The sequence below is a fragment of the Pogoniulus pusillus genome, chromosome 39, assembly GCF_015220805.1.
Source record: "Pogoniulus pusillus isolate bPogPus1 chromosome 39, bPogPus1.pri, whole genome shotgun sequence".
Taxonomy (NCBI): domain Eukaryota; kingdom Metazoa; phylum Chordata; class Aves; order Piciformes; family Lybiidae; genus Pogoniulus; species Pogoniulus pusillus.
In genome coordinates, this window is record NC_087302.1 from 2,309,079 (window position 1) to 2,330,901 (window position 21,823).

General features: G+C 55.9%; 1 protein-coding gene across 5 annotated transcripts in view; it reads left to right on the forward strand.

Moving 5' to 3' along the window:
- Nucleotides 1–21,823, forward strand: part of FOXP4 (forkhead box P4) — a 96,065-nt gene that overhangs the window by 55,295 nt on the left and 18,947 nt on the right. For all 5 annotated transcript variants that reach the window (XM_064173636.1, XM_064173639.1, XM_064173640.1 and 2 more), the window contains 3 exons: nt 8,588–8,710; nt 11,165–11,251; nt 21,488–21,635. In XM_064173636.1, the coding sequence (XP_064029706.1) occupies nt 8,588–8,710; nt 11,165–11,251; nt 21,488–21,635 (358 nt within the window). The remainder of the gene's footprint in view (nt 1–8,587; nt 8,711–11,164; nt 11,252–21,487; nt 21,636–21,823) is intronic.

The following is a 21,823-nucleotide window of genomic DNA, read 5'->3' on the forward strand; positions in this document are numbered from 1 at the left end:
CTTGTAGCAGTTCTGTCCATCCCCTGTCCCCCCCCCCTTCCTCCTTCCTGGAGCCCCCCAGGTCTGCCAGCTCCTAGCCACTGCCACAGAAACGCAGCAACACTGCTGCTGGAAAAGCCCCTCAGGGTCACCAAGTCTAACCCAGAACCCTGCTCTGCAAGGTGCACCCTGAGCCTTATCCCCAAGCACCACATCCAAACAAGCCTTAAACACATCCAGGCTTGGTGACTCCACCACCTCCCTGGGCAGCTCATTCCAATCCCTGACCACTCCTGCTGGGAAAATGTTTTTTTTCCTAACATCCAGTCTAAACCTCCCCAGTGGCATCTTGAGGCCATTCCCTCTTGTTCTATCACCATTTACCTGTGAGAAAAGACCAGCACCAACCTCTCCACAAGGTCCTTTCAGGTAGCTGTAGACATCAATGAGGTCTTCCCTCAGCCCCCTGTTTTTCAAACTAAAACTCCCACTCCATCGTTGCCACCACCACGGTGACACCCACAGCAGCACTGCAGATTAGTGGGGGAGCAACGAGTCCTTTCTGCACTGCAGAGTGCATCAGCTGTGCCAGCAGCCTGTGCCCCTTTTCCCCTGGCAGTCCTGCCTGGGTGATGCCCAGGGGCAGCAGCTCACCTTCAGCCTAAGAAGGGTCTGTGAGGCCAACAAAAGCTCCGAGGCCACCATCAGCTCTGCCATCAGCATCCTCCAGCCAGCTCCCTTTCAACTTCTAGTGACCTGCAGCCCAATTAGTTGTGATTAGTGCCTCCCTGGCAGGGCATGCTGAGCTAACGAGGGTGCACACACAGGGGGAACACACCAGGGATTGATTCCTGCTTTTCTTTGCCTGCAGCTGAACAGCAGAGGCTGCTTGTCCCCCACACAGCTATGCTGGTCCCCCCCCTCGCCTGCTCACCCTGTGCCACTCTCCTGCAACCCCCACCCGGGGTAGTTTCTCCTTTGGTGCTTTTCAACATAGTCATAAAATAACCTCACAGCCTCAAACCTCAGCCTGGCACATGGAGTTGGAGCTCCTTTACAGGCCTGGGTTGGGTTTCTCCCCTGGCCCTGGGTAGGTTTTGAGTCCTCATCTCTGTCCTATCTTGTTAAGGTTCAGGCACGACGTGGTGTGAGCAGAGAGGGGGTAGAGGCTGGGCAGCATTCTGGTGGCTCTGTGCCACCCATCAAGTGTATATAATCATGGCTGAGGTGGCAGTGTTGTGAGTGGCACCGCTGCTTGGCCCCAGGCACTGGAAGCTCTTGCAGATGGTTGGAGCCAGCTGAGTCCTGGAGCTTGCCTGGAGCTGCTGAGCACAGCCTGGCCCTGCCTATGAGCTCAAAAGGCTCCAAGTGAAGGGTTTGCTCTCTTCCAGCTGCAGCAGCCAGAAGCAGGTGCTCTGGGGGGAGTGGGTTTTGCTCATCCCCTGCCCCTGAAATCAGCTGCTCTTGGTGGGTTTAGTTTTCCCTCTTCAGTTCCCTGCTTCCCTTGATTTGTTCCTGTTGGGTTTGGAAATGAAAGGGTGTTTAACACCCAGGAAAACAGCCCAGGCTCCTTTGCTGCTATTTCTAATTGAGAGTTAAACTCTCAGACTGGATCAAGGATGAGGATGTGCAGCTCCTTGGGCTCCGTGGGAAGCATCCAGCACCCCAGGCAGCTGATGTGCACCCACTGTGGGGAGTGGTTTGCTCATTCTTCCCCACTTCAGAGCCCCTCCAGGCCAAGACAGACAAGGTCTGGGCTGGGACAAGAGTTTGGAGATGAGTGCTCCCTACCTGGAGGTGTTCAAGGCCAGGTTGGAGGAGGCCTTGAGCGACCTGTTCTAGTGGGAGGTGTCCCTGCCTATGGCAGGGGGGTTGGAACTGGATGATCTTTGAAGCCCCTTCCAAGCTAAAGCATGCTGTGATTTGAGGGGTGGACCTAGAGAGGCTCCTTCCCACAGCAGTGGCAGCGTGTGGCAAGGTGGCAGCGTGGCTGGGAGGTGAAGATGAGTGCAGGTATGCTTTGAGGCTGTGCACACCACAGGCTCACTCACACGCCCGGGCAGGGGGGGGATGTCCCTGCTCCTGCTGCTGTGCCAAGCCTGGTGCCGCGGAGGTCAGGAGGGCAGGGCAGCCCTCCCTGCAAGGGCAGTCCTCACAGTGCTGAGAGCCAAGTCTGGCTGTCAGGCCATGGCTTTCCCTGCTCTGCCTCATGGCTGGGACTTGCAATTCGCATCCCATTAAACAAAAAAGCAGCAACCAAAACCCAAACAAACCCAAAGCTAAGCCCCAGAGCCATCACATCTAAGGCAAAGGGGACTCAGAGCCTCGCTCCCCCGCCCGCTGCCTTACACCCAGCCAAATCCCGCTTGGCTCAGCTGGCTTTGGCAGAGCCTCTCGGCCGAGCTTCCCCTGTAATCCCTGTCTCGTTTTCCACCCGCTGCCTGCTGAGCCGTGTCCGCCCCATCCTCTGGCACGGAGGGATTACAACCGGCACCGCCTGGCAAATCACCCCCCTCGGTGCCCCGAGAGGCTGCTCGCCGGCCGGAGCCGCAGCGCCAGGCCCTTGCGGGAGGCAGCCAGAGCTGTTAGGAAGCAGTTCTGTGGGGTGGCAGCCAGCCAAGCGCTGAGTCAAAGCCTTCCTGACTCGCTGGCTGGCAGATGCCAGCTCCTGACGCGGCGGCTGGGGGCTGGGGACCAGTCGCTGCTGCAGGGCTGGCTGCTGGGACCTGCTTCCCGAAGGATGTGCTGGGTGCGATGCCAGCGCCGCGTGTGAGGACTGACCCCAGCTGCTCTTGCACCTGGGGAGGGACCTTGGTACCACCGAAGCATGGATGGATGGGATGGAAAGCAGGCAGCTGGGCACTGCTGAGCCCTCCTACCAACCTGTCCCCCACCCCCATGCTGCTCTGCTTGATGCCCTTTGGCTCTTGCTCAGATTGTTGGTGGCTGTGACCACCTCCGTCGAAGATGCTAAGGTGATCATTGCCCAAAATCCTGGGATGCCAGCCTGGCCTCATACCCTGCCACAAGGAAGCTTTCACTCCATGGAGTGCCAGGACTGAACTGTGCTCTTCAGCATGCCAGGGAGCACCCATGCTGTCCCCTCCAGGTTAGCAGATCAGCTGCCAGCAGGTGCCCTCTTTCCATCCCCATCTTGCTTTGCTGGGGGAGCAGCAGAGGCAGCTGTGGCTGTCACCAGAGCCCAGCACCTCAGTGCTATGGTTTGCTGCCTCACATCAGGGCTGAGCCAGCTGCTGGCAGCACCACAACTTCCTTGGCAGCTGGTACTGGGGGTAAATGGCCACAGAGGGAGCAAAACTTATTGGAAATGAGAATTTCTCCTTTTACTGAAGAAAATTCCTGCCCTCTGTGGCAACCTCAGCCAGGAGTGGGAACCCAGATGACCCTCACCAGACTCAGCACCAGTTTCACAGAATGATTTGGGTTGGAAGAGACCTTAAAGTTCATCCAGTTCCAGCTACCCCTTCACTACATGGCATTTCAGGACATGGTGTAGTGGGCATGGTGGCACTGGGTTGATGATTGGACTTCATGATCATAGAATGGTTGAGTTGGAAGGGATCTTAAAGATCATCCAGGTCCAACTTTACCTTTCAGGACATGGCACTTCAGGACATGGTTTAGTAGCCATGGTGGTATTGGGTTGGTGGTTGGACTTGATCATAGGATGGTTTGGGTTGGAAAGGGCCTTAAAAGATCATCCAGTTCCAACTCCACCTTTCAGAACCTGGTTTACTGGCTATAATGGAGTTGGGTTGATGGCTGGACTTGATGATCAGACTTGATGATCATGGAATCATAGACTGGTTTGGACTGGAAGGGACCTTAAAAGTTCATCTAGTTCCAACTTCACCTTTTAGAACATGGTTTAGTGGTCATGGTGGAGTTGGGTTGATGGTTGGACTTGATGATCATAGAATGGTTTGGATTGGAAGGGACATTAAAGCTCCAACTTTACTTTCTAAGACATGTCACTTCAGGACATGGTTTAGTGGCCTTGATGGAGTTGGGTTGATGGTTGGACTTGATGATCATAGATGATTGGACCTTAAAGCTCCAACTTTACCTTCCCAAGACATGTCACTTCCAGACATGGTTCAGTGGCCATGATGGAGTTGTGTTGATGGTTGGACTTGATGATCATAGAGTGGTTTTGGTTTGTGTTGATAGTTGGTCTTGATGATCATAGAATGGTTTGGATTAGAAGGGACCTTAAAGCTCCAACTTTACCTTCCAAGACATGTCACTTCAGGACATGGTTTAGTGGCCATGGTGGTGTTGGGTTGATGGTTGAACTTGATGATCATAGAATGATTTCAGTTGATGGATGAACTTGATGATCATAGGTGGTTGGATCTTAAAGTACCAACTTTACCTTCCAAGACATATTTAGTGGCCATGATGGAGTTGGATTGATGGTTGGACTTGATGATCATAGAATGATTTGGGTTGATGGGTGGACTTGATGATCACAGAATTATTTGGGTTGATGGTTGGACTTGATGATCATAGAATGATTTGATTAGCAGGGACCTTAAGGTTCCAACTTTACCTTCCAAGACATGTCACTTCAGAAGAGACTGGATGAGGCACTTGGTGCCATGGTCTAGTTGACTGGATAAGGCTGGGGGATAGGTTGGACTGGATGATCTTGGAGGTCTCTTCCAACCTGGTAGATTCTATGATTCTATGACATGGTTTAGTGGCCATGGTGGTGTTGGGTTGATGGTTGAACTTGATGATCATAGAATGATTTCGGTTGATGGTTGAACTTGATGATCATAAATGGTTGGATCTTAAAGTACCAACTTTACCTTCCAAGACATGTTTAGTGGCCATGATGGAGTTGGATTGATGGTTGGACTTGATGATCATAGAATGATTTCGGTTGATGATTTGACTTGATGATCTCAGAGCCCTTTTCCAACCTTTCTGATTCCACTAGACCTGTTTCCTCAAGCCCCCACCCAACCTCCCTTAGAACACCTCCAAGGAAGAACACAACACCTCCGGCCCCCATCCACACCTCGCTCACCATTTCCCTCACATCAGCTCCGCATCCAAGCACGGAAGGCAAGAGGAGGAAAAAAAAAAAACAACCAAGAGAAAAAACAGAAGGGGGGGGGGGGGGGAGGGGGAAAAAACCCAAACCAACACCGTGGGGGGAAGGGGGGAGGGGGGAAGAAGCCATTTGATGCCGCCAAAGGTTGTATGAAAATATCATTCTGCTTTTGTTAGCAGCCATCAAACTCTAAAGAGCTTCGCTTTTGTTTTCTTGTAACGTTGTGAAAACCTCGTGTCGGATCGAGAGCCGAGGCCCTCTCGACTAATCGCCTCTCCTTTGTGTTTTTAGATTATAGGGGCAATTAGTGTTGTCAAAACCCCTGGCAGTTCTCTCTGCTCCTGACAGGGTGTCAGTCCGCTGGGCGAGAAATGGAAGGTGTTAGAACTCGCCGGTAATTAGGATGCCTCCCGTTTGCCAAATGCCAGCGAACGTGTGCGAGAGGCTGGGCGGCGCTGGGAGGGGGTAGGGGAGGCTGCTGCCGTAGTTGGGGGGTGGGGGCAGGGAGATGGATGGATGGATGGATGGATGGATGTGGAGGAGCAATTAATTAGGGGCTCTCATTCCGAGCACGTTGGCTCAGCTGATGAATCGGCGAAGGGAAATTAGCGGCGAGCTCGCAAACGCCGCTCGCCTTCGCCCGCCCGGCCTCGTCCTCAGCGGCTTCCCTCCTTCTCCAGATGTTCGCTGAGGGCTTTGCACAGCTGGCTGAGAGCACCTGAGTGCCTGCACAGCAGCTCTTCACCCAGGCTGGTGGCATCATGGTGGGTGATTAAGGGATGGGGTGATGAAGGGAATGGAACAGCTCCATTACGAGGAGCTGCGGCTCTGGAGCATGGAGCAGAGGAGCCTGAGAGGTGACCTCAGCAATGGTTATAAAGATGTGAAGGGTGAGTGCCAGGAGGCTGGGGCCAGGCTCTGCTGGGGGATGCCCAATGCCAGGGCAAGGGGCAGTGATGGAAGCTGAGGCAGAGGAGGTTCCGTGGAAAGATGAGGAGGAATTTTTCCTTGTGAGGGTGGCAGAGCCTGGCACAGGCTGCCCAGGGGGGCTGTGGAGTCTCCCTCTCTGGAGATATCCAAACACCTGGGTGTGTTCCTGTGTGATCTGCTCTGGGTGCTGCTGCTCTGCAGAGGAGTTGGACTGGTTGAGCTTTGCAGGTCCCTTCCAGCCCTCTTATATTTTGTGATTCTGATTCCCCAGGTGTTCAGTGAGGGCTTTGCACAGCTGGCTGAGAGCACCTGATTGCCCACACAGCAGCTCTTCACCCAGGCTGGTGCCACCATGGTGGGTGATTTGAGTTCTCCCACGTGAAGCTCTTCTTTGTGGGGGCAGAGCCCTTGCTGGGCTGTGCAAGTCCTTGCCAAGGATCACAGGATCACAGGATATTAGGGGTTGGAAGGGACCCAAGGAGATCATCGAGTCCAACCCCCCTGCCAGGGCAGGACCACACAATCCTTCACAGATCACAGAGGAACATAGAAAGTTGTAGGTACTGGAAGGGACCTCTGGAGATCATCCAGTCCAACTGCCCCTGCCAGAGCAGGATCACCTGGGCCAGGTCACACAGGAGGGTCTTGAAAGTCTCCAGAGAAGGAGACTCCACAACCTCTGCAGGCAGCCTCCTCCAGGGCTCTGTCAAGCTCACACCAAAGAAGGTTCTCCTCATGTTGAGGTGGAACTTCCTGGGTTCCAGTCTGTGTCTGTTGCCTCTTGTCCTATCACAGGACAACACTCAAAAGATCCTGTCCTCACCCTTCTGATATCTACAAGCATTGATCAGAATGCCTCTTGGGCTACTCTTCTCCAGGCTAAGCAGCCTCAGGACTCTCAGCCTTCCCTCATCAGACATGCTTCAGTCTCTTCATCATCCTCATAGCCTCCACTGGACTCTCTCCAGTAGTTCTCCTGTCCTTCTTCAACTTGGGAGCCCAGAACTGGGCACAATACTCCAGATGTGGCCTCAGCAGGGCAGTGTAGAGGGGGAGGAGATGCTCCCACAGCCTCTTGATCCTCCACCACCAGCTCAGGCGGTGCAGTCGAAGGTGCCTCAGCAGCAGCTCCTGGGTGTGAACAGGCAGCAATTAATCAATAACTGACACGAAGGGAGCTGGGGGTGGGGGGGGGGGCAATCTCGGCAACAAATGAAACTCAGCCCCTTTGCAACGCCTCCCTCCAGCCAAATGCCTGAGCAAACAGATAAGCCTCTGCAATCTCTCCTGAAGGTCAGCCTGCTCCAGCCCATCTGGGCACCCACCATGCATGGGAGGGACTGCGTGGGTCTGTCCTCGGGGTCTTAGCCCTGCTTTGGATCCTGCCAGGGTGGGGAGGCAACCCCCTAGGGTGGGCAGCAGCTCCATACTGGGTAATTTGGTCGTTGCTGGGGGTACTGAGCTTTCATTTGGACTGTGCTGGGTGCTCTGAAGCTGTTTGCTTTGTTTCTCTGTCCTTTGATCTCTGAGGTCTGGAGATCCTGGAGTAAGAGGATGGGAAGCTGTCTGCTTTGGTTCAAATCTGTGTCCTTAGCTTGCACCAGGAGCCTGGCTCTGGCTCTGCCACATCCCACATGCTGAGGAGTTGCCTTTTCCTGAATTGGAAGAGACTTTTAAGGTCATCAAGTCCAAAAGAGCTGCATGACCTTAAAGGTGAAGCTTCCAGGCAGGAGCAGGTTGGTGGACCATTGGCTCACTGGCTCCCAACCAGCAATGTTCATCTGCTTTCCTAGGAAAAGGGAGCCTGCAGGAAAGGTTCTTAAGTTACAGCAGAGCCACAGTCCTGCCTGGAGCCTTGGGAAGGGCTTTGGGATGGTGGGATCAGCAGAGGGCTGGGACAAGGCAGCTCTTGATGGCCTGTTCCACCTGGGCAGGTCTGGCAGGGCTGGGATCCATCATTGACACCTTCTCCAGCACTTCACCGTGGGGGTGTGGACCCAAGTTATGATAAGCAGAGGCAGGGACTGGCAGGGTTTCCCAGCCCTCCCTCCCCTTGGCATGGTAATTAGGTGAGTTACTGGTGTCAACTGGAGGTAAAGCTTTGATGTGTCTGTAGAAAGGCTTCCTCGATGCTCTGCTTTGCAAAGCGATTCGGGTGATTGGTATCTTCCCCACTTCCCTCTGTCTTTCCTCCTCCCTGCATCCTCCAGGACCTGCAGGGAAGAAGGGTGCCTGGCACCTTCCCGTGCCCACAGGAGGGGAGGGAGCTGTGGTTTGGAGCTGGCTGCCCACGTGCTGTTGGCTCTCCTTGATGCCCAATGCTCCCAGCCAAATGGCATTTAAAGAAGACCCCTGGGGACAGAGAGCACTCTGCCCTCAGGGTGAGGTGGCCTCATGGGTTAGGAAGCTTCACCAGGTGCCAGTGCCACTGTGCTATTGGGATGTCCCCAGCCCTGGCTGCAGACTTCACCCAAAGGTGACACAGGGATGAAGGGCACGGTGGGTACCCTGGGAGAGCCTAGGGCTGGCAGGCAGCTTGAGAGGGGTTTTGCAGGGTTGGGATTGGGCATGGTCCCATCTTCTGTCTCTCCACAGGTCCCTGTGTCCGTGGCCATGATGTCCCCACAGATGATCACACCGCAGCAAATGCAGCAGATCCTCTCCCCGCCCCAGCTGCAGGCCCTCCTGCAGCAGCAGCAGGCGATAATGCTGCAACAGGTAAGGCTGCTCCTGGGCTGGCTGTGCCTTGGCTGCAGCCAGCCAAGAGATTTCCCACTGGTGTTCCTGAGGGCTGGAGCTTGTTGAAGGCAGGCAGATAGGTCTTTTCCTCCTTGGGCTCCTGCTGTTCCCCCATATTTCCCTGGGGATTCCCAGCACATCCAGCACCAAGCGATGAAAGAGCTGTGGGTGCTAACAAGGCCAGCAAAACTGAGTCGGGGTCTTAAAGCCCAGAAAGCTCCTGTGCAATGGTTGCTTGAGTCAGGGTCTTAAAGCCCAGAAAGCTCCTGTGCAGGGGCTGCTTTGGGGCTGCTCAGCAAAACTGAGTCAGGGTCTTAAAGCCCAGAAAGCTCCTGTGCAATGGTTGCTTGAGTCAGGGTCTTAAAGCCCAGAAAGCTCCTGTGCAGGGGCTGCTTTGGGGCTGCTCAGCAAAAGTGAGTCAGGGTCCTAAAGTCCAAAAAGCTCCTGTGCAGGGGCTGCTTTGGAGCTGCTCAGCAAGAGTGAGTCAGGGTCTTAAAGCCCAGAAAGGTTCTGTGCAAGGGCTGCTTTGGGGCTGCTCAGCAAAAGTGAGTCAGGGTCTTAAAGCCCCAAAAGCTTCTGTATAAAGGCTGCTTTGGGGCTGCTCAGCAAAAGTGAGTCAGGGTCTTAAAGCCCAGAAAGCTCCTGTGCAAGGGCTGCTTTGGGGCTGCTCAGCTCTTGGAGTGAGCTGGAGGTCAGGACGGATGCTCTTGGCTCACCAGATCCCAAGCAGAACCTCCGTGGCAGGTGTCTGGGTCCAGTTCCAGACCTCAGTGCCTGAGTTTGTTTCTCGTCGGCCCAGAGCACTCCATCAAATGTAAAAAGAACAGGGAGGGAAGGAGGAGGGGGGGAAAAAAGAGGAAGAAAGTAGGGAAAAAAATAAACCCAAAAAGAAACCCAAACCTCAACTCCGAAACAAAACAGGGCTGCTTGGGTAAACACCTCCTGCCAGCGGGAGGGAGAGAAGGAGAAATCCCACAAGCATCCTCCACACCCTTCCTCCTGCCTCCAGTACCTGTTTACTCCAAACAGCCCTGATAAGGATTCAAGGTTGGCCCCAGGGAAAGAACAAAGGGTAAACACTACCCTGGGTGGGTCCTGCTCCCGAGCCTCTTTGGAGCCGGATAAAGAAACACGTTTGACTGCAAATTAAACAACGCAGGCCGGAATAGCTCGAATTCTCCACCAGAAGCAAACCAAACATCACACCTCTCACCCCTGACCCAATGTTCCTGCGGCCGGGCTCGGCCACGCTGCAGAGCCCTGCCTTTGATTGGCTTCGGGGTAAACACCCAACCCTTCCAAACCTGTTCCCCGGGCAGCAAAAGCAAAGTTGCTGCTGTCAGCTCTGTCAGCCTGGAGCTGATAAAGGCATCCCAGCATCCAAAGGGGCATTCCTGAGCCCCTGCGCCAGGCTACAGGCTGGGCTGGTTGGGAAGGGGGCTGCAAGGGGCCTCGCTGACCTCCCCGTGCCTCTGTGCACAACTTCCCCCCCCTCCACCCCCTCCCCATCCCCTGCAGCCGGCAAATCCATCACCGACAGTTTATTTAGGGGCCAGGGGGAGAGCTTGGCCTCAACACCGACAGGTCCTGGCGCTGCCTTCTGCAGACTGGGACCCTCTTTGGTGGCTGGTGGCTGGTGGCTGGTGGCTGGGCAGGTTTCCCCTGCTTTGCAGCCCACCAAAGCCCTCTGTTTTACGCTGGGTGCTGCGAGGAGCTGGGGTTGTCCCTGCTTTCTGTGCTGTCTGTGAAGGGGGATGCAAGTCTGAGCCCCAGCAGCCATGGGTTTGCACCAGCCAGACCAGGGGCTGTGGCTGCTGCCAGCTCCTTCCCAGTTCCCATCTCACAAGGCTTGTTGCCAAGGGTGGTTTCAGGGTCCTACTCTGCTCAAAATGAGGTTTCTCCACTTTAGAAGCACTGCATTAGGTGCCAGAGCACCTGAGCCTGCTTCTCTGGAAGGGCTCACTCACCTCCTGGTGTTTACTGTCCCCCTGGGAAACGATTCCCTGCCAGTACAGCTGTCAAATCCCCAGGATACATGGACATTGTTGAGACTGGGGGTTGTGACCCCTCTCCCTAGGCTGAGAAAAGTGGAGGTTCCCAGGTGGGCTGGTGGCAGCAAGACAGGGAAAGTGGTTGGCACAAAGACGAGCAGCAGGTTTGGCACTGGCAGTGCTGGGGGGATTATACTTGCTGGGGGAATCCAGAGCCTTTAGGAGCATGTGGCCAAGGTCTCTTCTGCAGCCATGACTCCTTCACTGGGTGCTTTCCCTCTTCAGCTGCTGCCAAGAGCCTGCCCCGATGGCAGGGTGCCAGGAGCTGGCATGGCTGTGGCAAAGCCTGGCAGCGGGCACAGGGTAGTGCCGGGGAGGGAGATGCGAACGGGATGTTCCTGCTGCTAATCCAGGCTGCTCTCTCCCCTCCCATCCCTCCCAGTTGCAGGAATACTACAAGAAGCAACAGGAGCAGCTTCACCTGCAGCTATTGACGCAGCAGCAAGCCGGAAAGCAGCAACCCAAAGAGGTGAGCTCACGCAGATGGGTTCTGGGCCATCAGATCTGGCAGCAAATTAAAGGGGCACCAGCACAAAACAAGGTGTGAGAGGATCCCAGCACCCAGGGCATCCGGCTGGGAGCCAGCAGGGATGTGGCACGGGGACATCCTGTTCCTGGGGAGGGGGGGTGGGGGAGTGCTGGAGTGGCCAGTTTGGGTGCTGGGAGTTCTTCCTCCTCCCTATCTGTGATCTCTCGCACGCACTGAGCTGCGTCGCTCTCAGCGCCGCTTCCTTGTCGCTACATCTGGAAACTATGGGGTGGGTGTGGGGAGCAGTGAAGTCAGTGGGTGTGGGCTGGTAGAGCCACCCAACCCTCCCCAGCAAGAGGTGCAGGTCATTGCCCACCCCCCTCACCTCAGCCCAGTGTGAATGCTCCTCCAAATCCTCCTCACGGTGGGGTGCAGAGGAGGCTCAGCTCATCCCTTGCCCAGCATACTGCCCCTGCCAGGCTCCCAGCCTGGCTCAGGTTGTGCAGCCCAGTCCTGACTGAACTGGCACAGCAGCAACCTGGGCAAGTAGACAGGCAGGACTGGTCAGGTGGGAACCCAGACTGGGCTTTTGCTGCCAGTGCTGCAAAACCCAAGCTCAGTGTGAAAGAGCAGCAGTGGCAGCAGAGGTCTTTTGCCATGGGAGATGCTCAGGCAGGGAATTCTGTCTGCTTTGGCAGCAGTGGGCACGTTGCTGGGAGGTGGGTGCATGGTGGAGAGGTGTTTGTGCTGGTGTGATTACATCAGCCTTGTCTAACTCCTTTACACAACAGCTTTGCTCTCCTTTCCCATAGTGCTGGAGTCTGAGGTGTTGTGGCTGTGTCAGCAGTGCTTGGTTTGGGAATGTGCTGGTCACAGAGCCTGGGGGTTGACCCTGGCCTACAGCAGGCAGGCAGCACCAGTCCCATCCTTACCTATTTTTACTCCTCTCCCTTCCAAGATCAGTGCCATGGAGGGGGATGGGGGAGGTGGGAGTGTTTTTCCTTGCCTGTGCTGCTCTGTGTCTGGTATCACTAAAATCCATTAAGGTTGGAAAAAACCTCTGTGGTCATCAAGTCCAAGCCTCAACCCAACACCATGGTCACCTTTTTTGAACCCCTTTAGGGATGGGGACTCCACCACCTCTCTGAGCAGCCTGTTCTGGTCCCTGACCACTCCTGCAGCACAGAAATTTTTCCTCCTCTCCAATCTGTTGCTCCGTGGCACAATTTCAGGTTATTTCCTCTCCTTCTATCACCTGAGACCAGGGAGCAGAGCCCAACCTTTACTTCAGCCTCCTTTCAGGGAACTGCAGAGAGCAATGAGGTCTCCTCTCAGCCTCCTCTTCTCCAGGCTGAACACCCTCAGCTCCTTCAGCTGCTCCTCACCCACCCATGTTGTTCTCCAGACCCAGGTTGCTCAAGGCCTCATCCAGGCTGGCCTTGAACACCTCCAGGGAGGGAAGGGACATCACTAAAAGTCATTGAGTTTGGAAAAGACCTCTATGGTCATCAAGTCCAACCATCAACCCAACACTGTGGGCACTAAACCATGTCCCAAAGTGCCATGTCTGCACCTCTTTTGAACATGCCCAGGGATATGAACTCTACCACCTCCCTGGGCAGTTTTTCCCAGTGCTGAAGATTTTCTTGATCTCCAAGTTAAACCCACCCTGGTGCAACCTGAAGCCACTGTCCCTTGTCTTTTCACCTGTTACTTAGGAGAAAAGACCCAGCTGGCCCCAACTTCCTTTCAGGATGCTGTAGAGAGCCAAAAAGTCTTCCCTCAGCCTCCTTTCCTCCATAATGAACAATTCCACTTGCCTCAGCTGCTCCTCACCAGACCTGTTCACCAGCTTTCCTCTCTGTTGAGCATCCTTCCTGGGGCTCCCAGCACACAGAGACGTGGAGCTGAGCTCCTTGGTCCCTATACCTACATGAGCATGAGGAGCAAGCAGGGGGATGTGATGCTGGAGCTGCTCATTGCAATCATCCCCTGCTGACATCCAGCACCCTGAGTTGCACTCCTCAGGTCTCAGCACTTCAAAATGCAGCTTTCTTTTGAGGAATAGGAGAGCTGGGGAGGGATTGTTGACAGGGGTTTGTAATGACAGGAGGAGGAGGAATGGGTTTGAAGTGGCAGAGAGGAGATTGAAACTGGATGTTAGGAAGTTCTTTGCAGTGAGGGTGGTGAGACACTGGCATAGGTTGCCCAGGGAGGTTGTGGAGCACAGAAGCACAGAATGTGATCAAAGATCACATTCTGTGCTTCTGTGCTCCACAACCTCCCAGGAGATGTCCAAGGCCAGGTTGGGTGAGGCCTTGAGCAACCTGTTCTAGTGGGAGGTTGGAACTGGCTGAGCTTTGAGGTCCCTTCCAACCTAAACCATTCTCTGATTCTAAGGAAGACTCTGAGTCTGGATTGCACATTGATGGGGACTGATCTGTTGGAAGGCAGTGAAGGGGAAAAGGATTTGGAAGGTCCTGGTTGATGGGAGGTTGACCATGAGCCAGTAATGTGCTCTGGTGGCCAGGAGGGGCAGTGCCATTCTAGGGCAGATTAGAAGGGCTGTGATTAGTAGGTAGAGAGAGGTTCTCCTGCCCCTCTGCTCTGCCCTGGTGAGGCTGCAACTGGAGTACTGTGTCCAGTTCTGGGCCTACCAGTTCAGGAGAGACACAGAACTGCTTGAGACAGTCCAGCACAGAGCCACAGAGATGCTGAAGGGAATGGAACAGCTCTGTTAGGAGGAGAGCCTGAGGGAGCTGGGGCTGGGAGCTTGGAGCAGAGGAGCTGAGAGGTGACCTCAGCAGTGCTGATAAAGATGTGCAGGTGAGTGGCAGAGGCTGGGGCCAGGCTCTGCTGGGGGATGCTCAATGCCAGCACAAGAGGCAATGATGGAAGCTGAGGCAGAGGAAGCTCCATGGAAACATGAGGAGGAATTTTTCCCTGTGAGAGTGATAGAGCCTGGCACAGGCTGCCCAGGGGGGCTGTGGAGTCTCCCTCTCTGGAGATATCCAAACCCACCTGGCTGTGTCCCTGTGTGATCTGCTCTGAGTGCTGCTGCTCTGGCAGGGGGCTTGGACTGGCTGAACTTTGGACCTCCCTTCCAGCCCTTGACATTCTATGATTCTATGATTCCAAACCCATGCTGGCAGTGGCAGGCAGGGGGGGGGGAAACAAGACAGCTTGAGCAGCTGGGGGTCATGCCAGCACCCACTCAAGCCCTCAAAAGGCTTTGACCCAGGCAGTCTCTGCGGGACGTCAGCATCCTTCCGCGGCGTGCGGGGTCAGGCTTTATCGGAGCCATCTCCAGGAGCTGGAGTAGCTGCTCGTGCTCTGGGAATGAGGGAGGCATAAATCTGTGCTTCCTCAAGGACTTCTTTTCTCCCCCCCTCCCCTTGGCTGTGGTGATGTTATATTGCAGCAAGGAACAGGGATATAATTAAGCTCTAACAAAGGGTTTGCTTAGCGGGCTCCTGGTTTTAAAAGCGCCTGTTAACTTTTAATTAAATGCTACAGAGGAGACCAGAAATTTCTCTGCTGAGTGGCCAGCGAGGGGGGAAGGGGCTTTAGATGCTGCTAAAAAGGGGTTTGTCCAGCTGCCAGCATGTCTGTGGCTGGGAAAAGCAGCCAGGGGATCCTTGTGAGAGGGTTTCGCTCTGTGTTTCCGCTCCCGGGCATCCCCAGCTGGGCTTCACCCCATGGATCTGATGGGGGTTGCATCTGTGGGGGTTGGTCTCTTCTCCCCAACAGTATGTGATAGGGTGAGAGGAAATGGATTGAGGTTTGCAGAGGGTAGGCTTAGACTAGAGATTAGGAAGAGATTCTTTACATTGAGGGTGGGCAGACACTGGAACAGGTTGGCCAGGGAGGTTATGGATGAATCATAGAATCAGTCAGGGGTGGAAGGGACCAAAAGGAGCAGCCAGTTCCAGCCTCCCTGCCATGGCCAGGGACACTCTACCCTAGAGCAGGCTGCACACAGCCTCAGCCAGCCTGGCCTTAAACACCTCCAGCCATGGGGCCTCAACCACCTCCCTGGGCAACCCATTCCAGCCTCTCACCACTCTCATACTCAACAACTTCCTCCTCACCTCCAGCCTGATGCCACCTCCCTGGAGGTGTTCAAGGCCAGGTTGTGGATGAGATGTCCCTGCAGGGGGGTTGAAGCTGGATGATCTCTAAGGTCCCTTCCACCCCAAACCATTCTATGAAGCTATGAAATGGCCTCAAGTTGCATGAGTGGAGTTTTAGGCTGGATATTAGGAACAATTTAAGAAACTTCTTGCCTGGAAGGGTCCCAGAGCCCTGGCACAGGCTGCCCAGAGAGGTTGTGGAGTCTCCTTCTGTGGATCCTTTCAAAGCCTGTCTGGATGTGTTCCTGTGTTACCTGAGCTAGACTGTATAGTCCTGCTCTGACAGGTAGGGTTGAACTTGATGATCTTTATGGATCCCTTCCAACCCCTGCCATCCTGTGAGCCTGTGATTTCTGTGCTGCAAGACTGCTCAGGCACTGGAACAGGCTGCCCAGGGAGGTGGTGGAGTCCCCATCCCTGGAGGGGTTTAAAAAGAGAGGCAGAGCTGTGGTGCTGAGGGACACGACTCAGCCCCAGCCTTGGTAGAGGTGGAGAAGGTTGGAGTGGGTGAGTTAAAAGGGCTTTTCCAACTGAAAGGATTCGATGAGTCTAACAGAGCCTGAGTTGGGCAGCAGCCCATTCCTGCCGGGAATAGCTTCCCGGGACAGCCCAGGGAATAGCTGGCGTGTCTGGGATGCCGCAGCACAGCCTCTCTTGGCCGGCGTCGGCTCCTTCATGGAACTCCAGGGCGGCTTTTGACTCCAGCCCTGCTGCAGGGCTGTAAACCCAGCGCCTCCTGCTCCCTTTCCAGGGCTCGCTGGGTGCCATCCGAGCGCGCAGCAGGACCAGCAGGTGGGAACAGCTTTGTGCCACCGTGCTGGGAGCAGCATCCCGTGCGGGAGTAGCTCGGAGCTCCCCAGGAGGAGCAGCGTGGCTGGAGGAGGTCTGCCGGGGAAAGGGAAAGCAGGAAAAGAGGGACGGTGGAGGATGGAAATGTGTCGGAAGCGGCTGTCGGCAGCATCCTGTCCCAGAGGATGCAGGGGGGATGCTCCATGGCTCCGGTCTGAGGGGAGCTGTGTGGCTGCAGGGGGTGTTAGGAAGGGGCCCAGCACAAGACCATCTGCATCCATGTGTCCTGCCAGGATGGGGCTGAGCTGCAGCACAGCCCAGCCCAGAGCATTTCCACAGAATCCTAGAATGGGTCAGGTTGGAAGGGACCTTTAAGATCATCCAGTTCCAACCCCCTGCCATGGGCAAGGACACCTCCCACCACCACAGGTTGTTCATGGCCTCATCCAACCTGACCTTGAACACCTCCAGGGAGAAGGCATCCACAGCCTCCCTGGGCAGCCTGTGCCAATGTTTGCCCACCCTCACTCTCAAGAATTTCTTCCTCATCTCCAGTCTCAGTCTCCCCTCTGCCAGCTCAAAGCCATTGTCCCTCATCCTATCATTACAAGCCCTTGCCAGAAGCCTCCCCAGCTTTCTTGTAGCCCCCTTCAGGTACTGGAAGGCTGCTCTAAGGTCTCCCCAGAGCCTTCTTAGAGTGAACCCACAGCAGCATCTTGGGTGTGGGGGGAGCGAGGAGGTGTTGGATGGAGCAGGGAGCTGTGCTGTAGGGCTAGGATGGCTCCAGACAGCTCCCCAGCTTCATGGCGAGAGGCACCAAAGCTGCTGTCTGTCATCCCAGCCTTTCCCTGGCTGCTTTCCCTCTTCCAAGCCCAGCACAGCCCCACTGTTTGGCTGCAGAGACCCCCAGTACCCCCTGGGGATGAAGCCAGCGGGTGTCTGCATGCCCCAAAAGCTGCCGGAGAAGGCAAGGGAGGGAGAGTTGTCCCTCTCCTGAGTCTGGCAGGGCTCTGGAGGGGGTTACTGCAGAAGCAGAGGGCTGCCTGCTGCCTCACCTCGGTGTCAGCTTAATGAACTGCTCCTGTCAGTCCCGTGTGTCACGGCGAAACTCCTCCTGATGTGCTCATAAATCAAAGTGACGGCGGCTCCTACCCCGGGAGCGGCACCCACTCAGCTGCGTCTAATGCACGGCCAGCACAGGCTCTGCACCCCCGGCCCCAGCACCACCGTGGGAGGCAGGACTGGGCCCAGGCCTGGTTAACATCTTCCTTGATGATCTGGAGGAAAGGGGTTGAGTTCAGCAGCAGTAAGTTTGCAGACGACACCAAGTTGGGAGCAAGCGTGGAGATGTTGGAGGGCTCTGCAGAGGGACCTGGGCAGGCTGCACAGATGGGCACAGTCCAGTGCCAGGAGTTTTGACAAGGCCAAGTGCCAGGTTCTGCACTTTGGCCACAGAACCCCCAGGCAGTGCGATAGGCTGCAGAGTGGCTGAGAGCAGCCAGGCAGAGAGGGAGCTGGGGGTGCTGGGAGAGAGGAGCTGCAGAGGAGGCAGCAGTGCCCAGGTGGGCAGCAGAGCCAATGGCATCCTGGGCTGGCTCAGGAGCAGTGTGGGCAGCAGGACAAGGGAGGTTCTTGTGCCCCTGTGCTCAGCACTGCTCAGGCCACCCCTGCAGTGCTGTGTCCAGTTCTGGGCTCCTCCACTGCAGAGAGATGTTGAGGTGCTGGAAGGTGTTTGGAGAAGGGCAGCAAGGCTGGGGAGGGGCCTGGAGCACAGCCCTGTGAGGAGAGGCTGAGGGAGCTGGGGGGGTGCAGCCTGCAGCAGAGGAGGCTCAGGGCAGAGCTCATTGCTGCCTGCAGCTGCCTGCAGGGAGGCTGTAGCCAGGTGGGGTTGGGCTCTGCTGCCAGGCAGCCAGGGCCAGAGGAAGGGGACACAGCCTCAAGCTGTGCCAGGGCAGGTTGAGTCTGGATGTTAGGAAGAAGTTCTTCACAGCAAGAGTGATTGGCACTGGAATGGGCTGCCCAGGGAGGTGGTGGAGTTGCTTTCCCTGGGGGTGTCTAAAGGGAGGCTGCAGGAGGCACTTAGTGCCAGGGGTTAGTTAATTAGAACTTAGTAGGTGATAGATTGGACTCGATGATCTTGAAGATCTTTTCCAACCTGCTTACCTCTGTGATTCTCTGGGAGTCAGCTGGCATTTACCAGGCTGGGGCTTGCTGAAGAGACAGGAGCCAGATGAAGCTCATGGGGTGAAGTTTCTGGTAAGGCTGGGACTGAACTTGAGGCTCTCACCACCCTGCCTTCTCCAGGGCAAACTCCTGACTCAGGGAGCTGATGGGTGCTGGTGGATGGGACTGCACATGGGTGAACCTCTTGACCCAGCACACTTGGTGGCTGCAGAACCATAGAATCATTTTGGCTGGAAAAGACCTTTAAGATCATTCAGTCCCAAGCATGGCTCTGAGTCTGTGCAGTTGGCTCCTTGCAGTGTGGCAGCTGCTTTGTAGGGACTGGCAAATTGGCTTTCCTGGACAGCAGTGATCTTTAATTTGGCTTAGCCCAGGAATTTGTGCATCTGCTGGGTAGCAGGATGGGAATTCCCAGGGCTGGTCCCTGTGTTCATGGTCTGGTGAAGCTGGAAGGATGTGAATGTGGATTTGAATCACGTGAAGGTGCAGGTTCAGTGTAAGCAGTGTAATTCCTGCTCTGACTTCACTAGCCTGGAGAAGAGAAGGCTTCAGGGAGACCTTTTTGCCTTTCAGTGCTAAAAGAGGCTGATAAGAAAGCTGGGAAGAGACTTTTTAGCAAGGCCTGGTGAGAAAGGACAAGGGGTGATGGTTTGAGACTTTAAAAGAGAGAGATTCAGGCTGGAGAGACGGAAGAAATGTTTTACCCTGAGGATGGGGAGTCCCTGACCTTGTGTGCCCAGAGAGGCTGGAACTATTCCAGGTCAGGTTGTCTGAGGCTCTGAGCAGCCTGCTTTAGTTGCAGATGTCCCTGCTGACTGCAGGGGGTTGGACTGGATGAACTTTAGGAGCCTTTTCCAACCCAAACCACCCTAGGATTCTGTGCTAAAGCTCTTGAGCTCATCAGTAAGAACACAAACATAATCATCAGTAAGTTTACAGGTGACACCAAGCTAGGAGCAGCTGTGGAGCTGTTGGAGGGGAGGAGAGCCTTGCAGAGGGACCTGGCCAGGCTGCATGGGTGGGTGGAGGCCAAGGGGATGAGAATGAACAAGGCCAAGTGCAGGGTTCTGCACTTTGGCCACAGAACCCCCATGCAGTGCTAGAGGCTGCAGAGTGGCTGAGAGCAGCCAGGCAGAGAGGGCCCTGGGGGTGCTGGGAGAGAGGAGCTACAGAGGAGGCAGCAGTGCCCAGGTGGGCAGCAGAGCCAGTGGCATCCTGGGCTGGCTCAGGAGCAGTGTGGGCAGCAGGACAAGGGAGGTTCTTGTGCCCCTGTGCTCAGCACTGCTCAGGCCACACCTTGAGTGCTGTGGTCCAGAGCCAATGGCATCCTGGCCTGCATCAGGAATGGTGTGGCCAGCAGGAGCAGGGAGGTCATTCTGCCCCTGGACTCTGCACTGGTTAGACCACACCTTGAGTGCTGTGTTCAGTTCTGGGCCCCCCAGTTTAGGAGGGACATTGAGATGCTTGAGCGTGTCCAGAGAAGGGCAACGAAGCTGGGGAGAGGCCTTGAGCACAGCCCTACGAGGAGAGGCTGAGGGAGCTGGGATTGGTTAGCCTGGAGAAGAGGAGGCTCAGGGGAGACCTTATTGCTGTCTGCAACTACCTGAGGGGTGGTTGTGGCCAGGAGGAGGTTGCTCTCTTCTCTCAGGTGGCCAGCACCAGAACAAGAGGACACAGCCTCAAGCTGTGCCAGGGCAGGTCTAGGCTGGATGTTGTTAGGAAGTTGTTGTCAGAGAGAGTGATTGGCACTGGAATGGGCTGCCCAGGGAGGTGGTGGAGTGGCTGTGGCTGGAGGTGTTGCAGCCAAGCCTGGCTGGGGCACTTAGTGCCATGGTCTGGTTGGTTGGGCAGGGCTGGGTGCTAGGTTGGGCTGCAGGAGCTTGGAGCTCTCTGCCAACCTGCCTGATTCTATGATTCCATAAATTCTCCTTTGGGGGCTACAAAGTTCCCCCGCTCACAATTGCAGCAAGACTTTGTGGGGGGGACCACCTCAGCACGGGCTTGGTGTGCTCCTCTCTGCTGGGAGCAGCCTCAGTTTTCTAGCTGAGGATAACAGAGCTGCCATGGAGGGGTCAGGCTCCTGCTGGTGCCTGTGCTGGTGCTGGTGCTTGTGCTGGTCGGCGCAGCACAGCTGGCTCCTGCTGCCTGCCAGCCTGGCTCCTCACAACCTGCAAACAACGTCTGCACAAACAGAGGGGTTCAAGGGGTTAGGGAGACGCCTGCCCTGCTAATGAGGCTGGGCAGACCCGGGGCAGCTCCCCTCTCATGGCCAGCCCAGATTAGCAGCTGCCCGTCCCCAGCCCTAATTGAATTCTCTCCCCTTCAGTTAATTCTCATGGATTTCTTGGTGCCTCCCCAGAGACCTGTCCTGCCTAACTAGTTTAGGGCTGGCTACGTTGCTCAGAGCACCGCCAGCTTTTGGGGATGGGTGGGAGAGTCACCTTCCTGGGGTGGATGAACTCATACCGGTGCTGAGCACCTGCTCCCCTGCTGTTGGAAGCATAACATAGCAGAAAATTACCCAGGCAATACCTGCAGCCAGGTTTGGGTTTTTTTTTCCCCTGCCTTGCACCAGGAAGGGTCTTGTGATGGTCTTTTTTTTTTTTTTGGGGGGGGGGGGGGGGGCTGGCAAGCAGGGATCATTTCTGTGCCTAAAAGAGGGTCCCATGCATCCAGGATGCCTTTTGGGCGCCGGCAGCTCCCTTTCCACCAGTGATGCTCAGCACCCGCGGGAGCTCATCTTACCGCTGCGCCCCCCCATACGTGGGGGCCTGGGGAAAGGGGTGGGGGGGGGGGGGTGTTTGCCTACCTCGTCAGCAGAGCTGGGTCTCCGCTCCGAGCAAACCCCCAGCTCTGCGCTCTCCCTCTCTTTCCAGCGCTTTATTTTTTTTCCCTTCCCCTTTCCTTTTCTTCCCCTCCTCTTCCGATAGATCAAAGCCTCCGTCCGGCTCGGCCGCAAGCTGAGCAGACACAGAGCCCAGCGGCAGGACGGCGACGGGCACGGCCGCGGCCCCACCGCCGCGGGCATCCCTGGCTGCCGGCGCCAGGCCCCCGCCTGCCCTGCCAGGTTTTCTGCTGCGAGGCTGGGAAATAAACAGGCTTTTGATTTCTCCCTTTTGTCTCCCGGCAGCCGTTAGGGAACAAGCAGCTGGCCTTCCAGCAGCAGCTCCTGCAGATGCAGCAGCTCCAGCAGCAGCACCTGTTAAACCTGCAGCGCCAAGGGCTGGTGAGCCTCCCACCAGGGCAGGGCACCGTGCCCCTGCAGACCCTGCCCCAAGGTAAGGACCCTCACCCAGGCTGGGAATGCTGATGGGTTTTTTTTTCCCCTCTAAAGTTTGCGGGGGGAGGGGGGAGGGAGGGGGTGGAGTGTGGGATTGCATTAATGGTGGGAGCAGCTCAGGAGAGTTGGAGCTGGGTTGTGTGCAGGATATGGCCCCTGGTTTCCTCTTGTAGAGGGGTTTGGAGA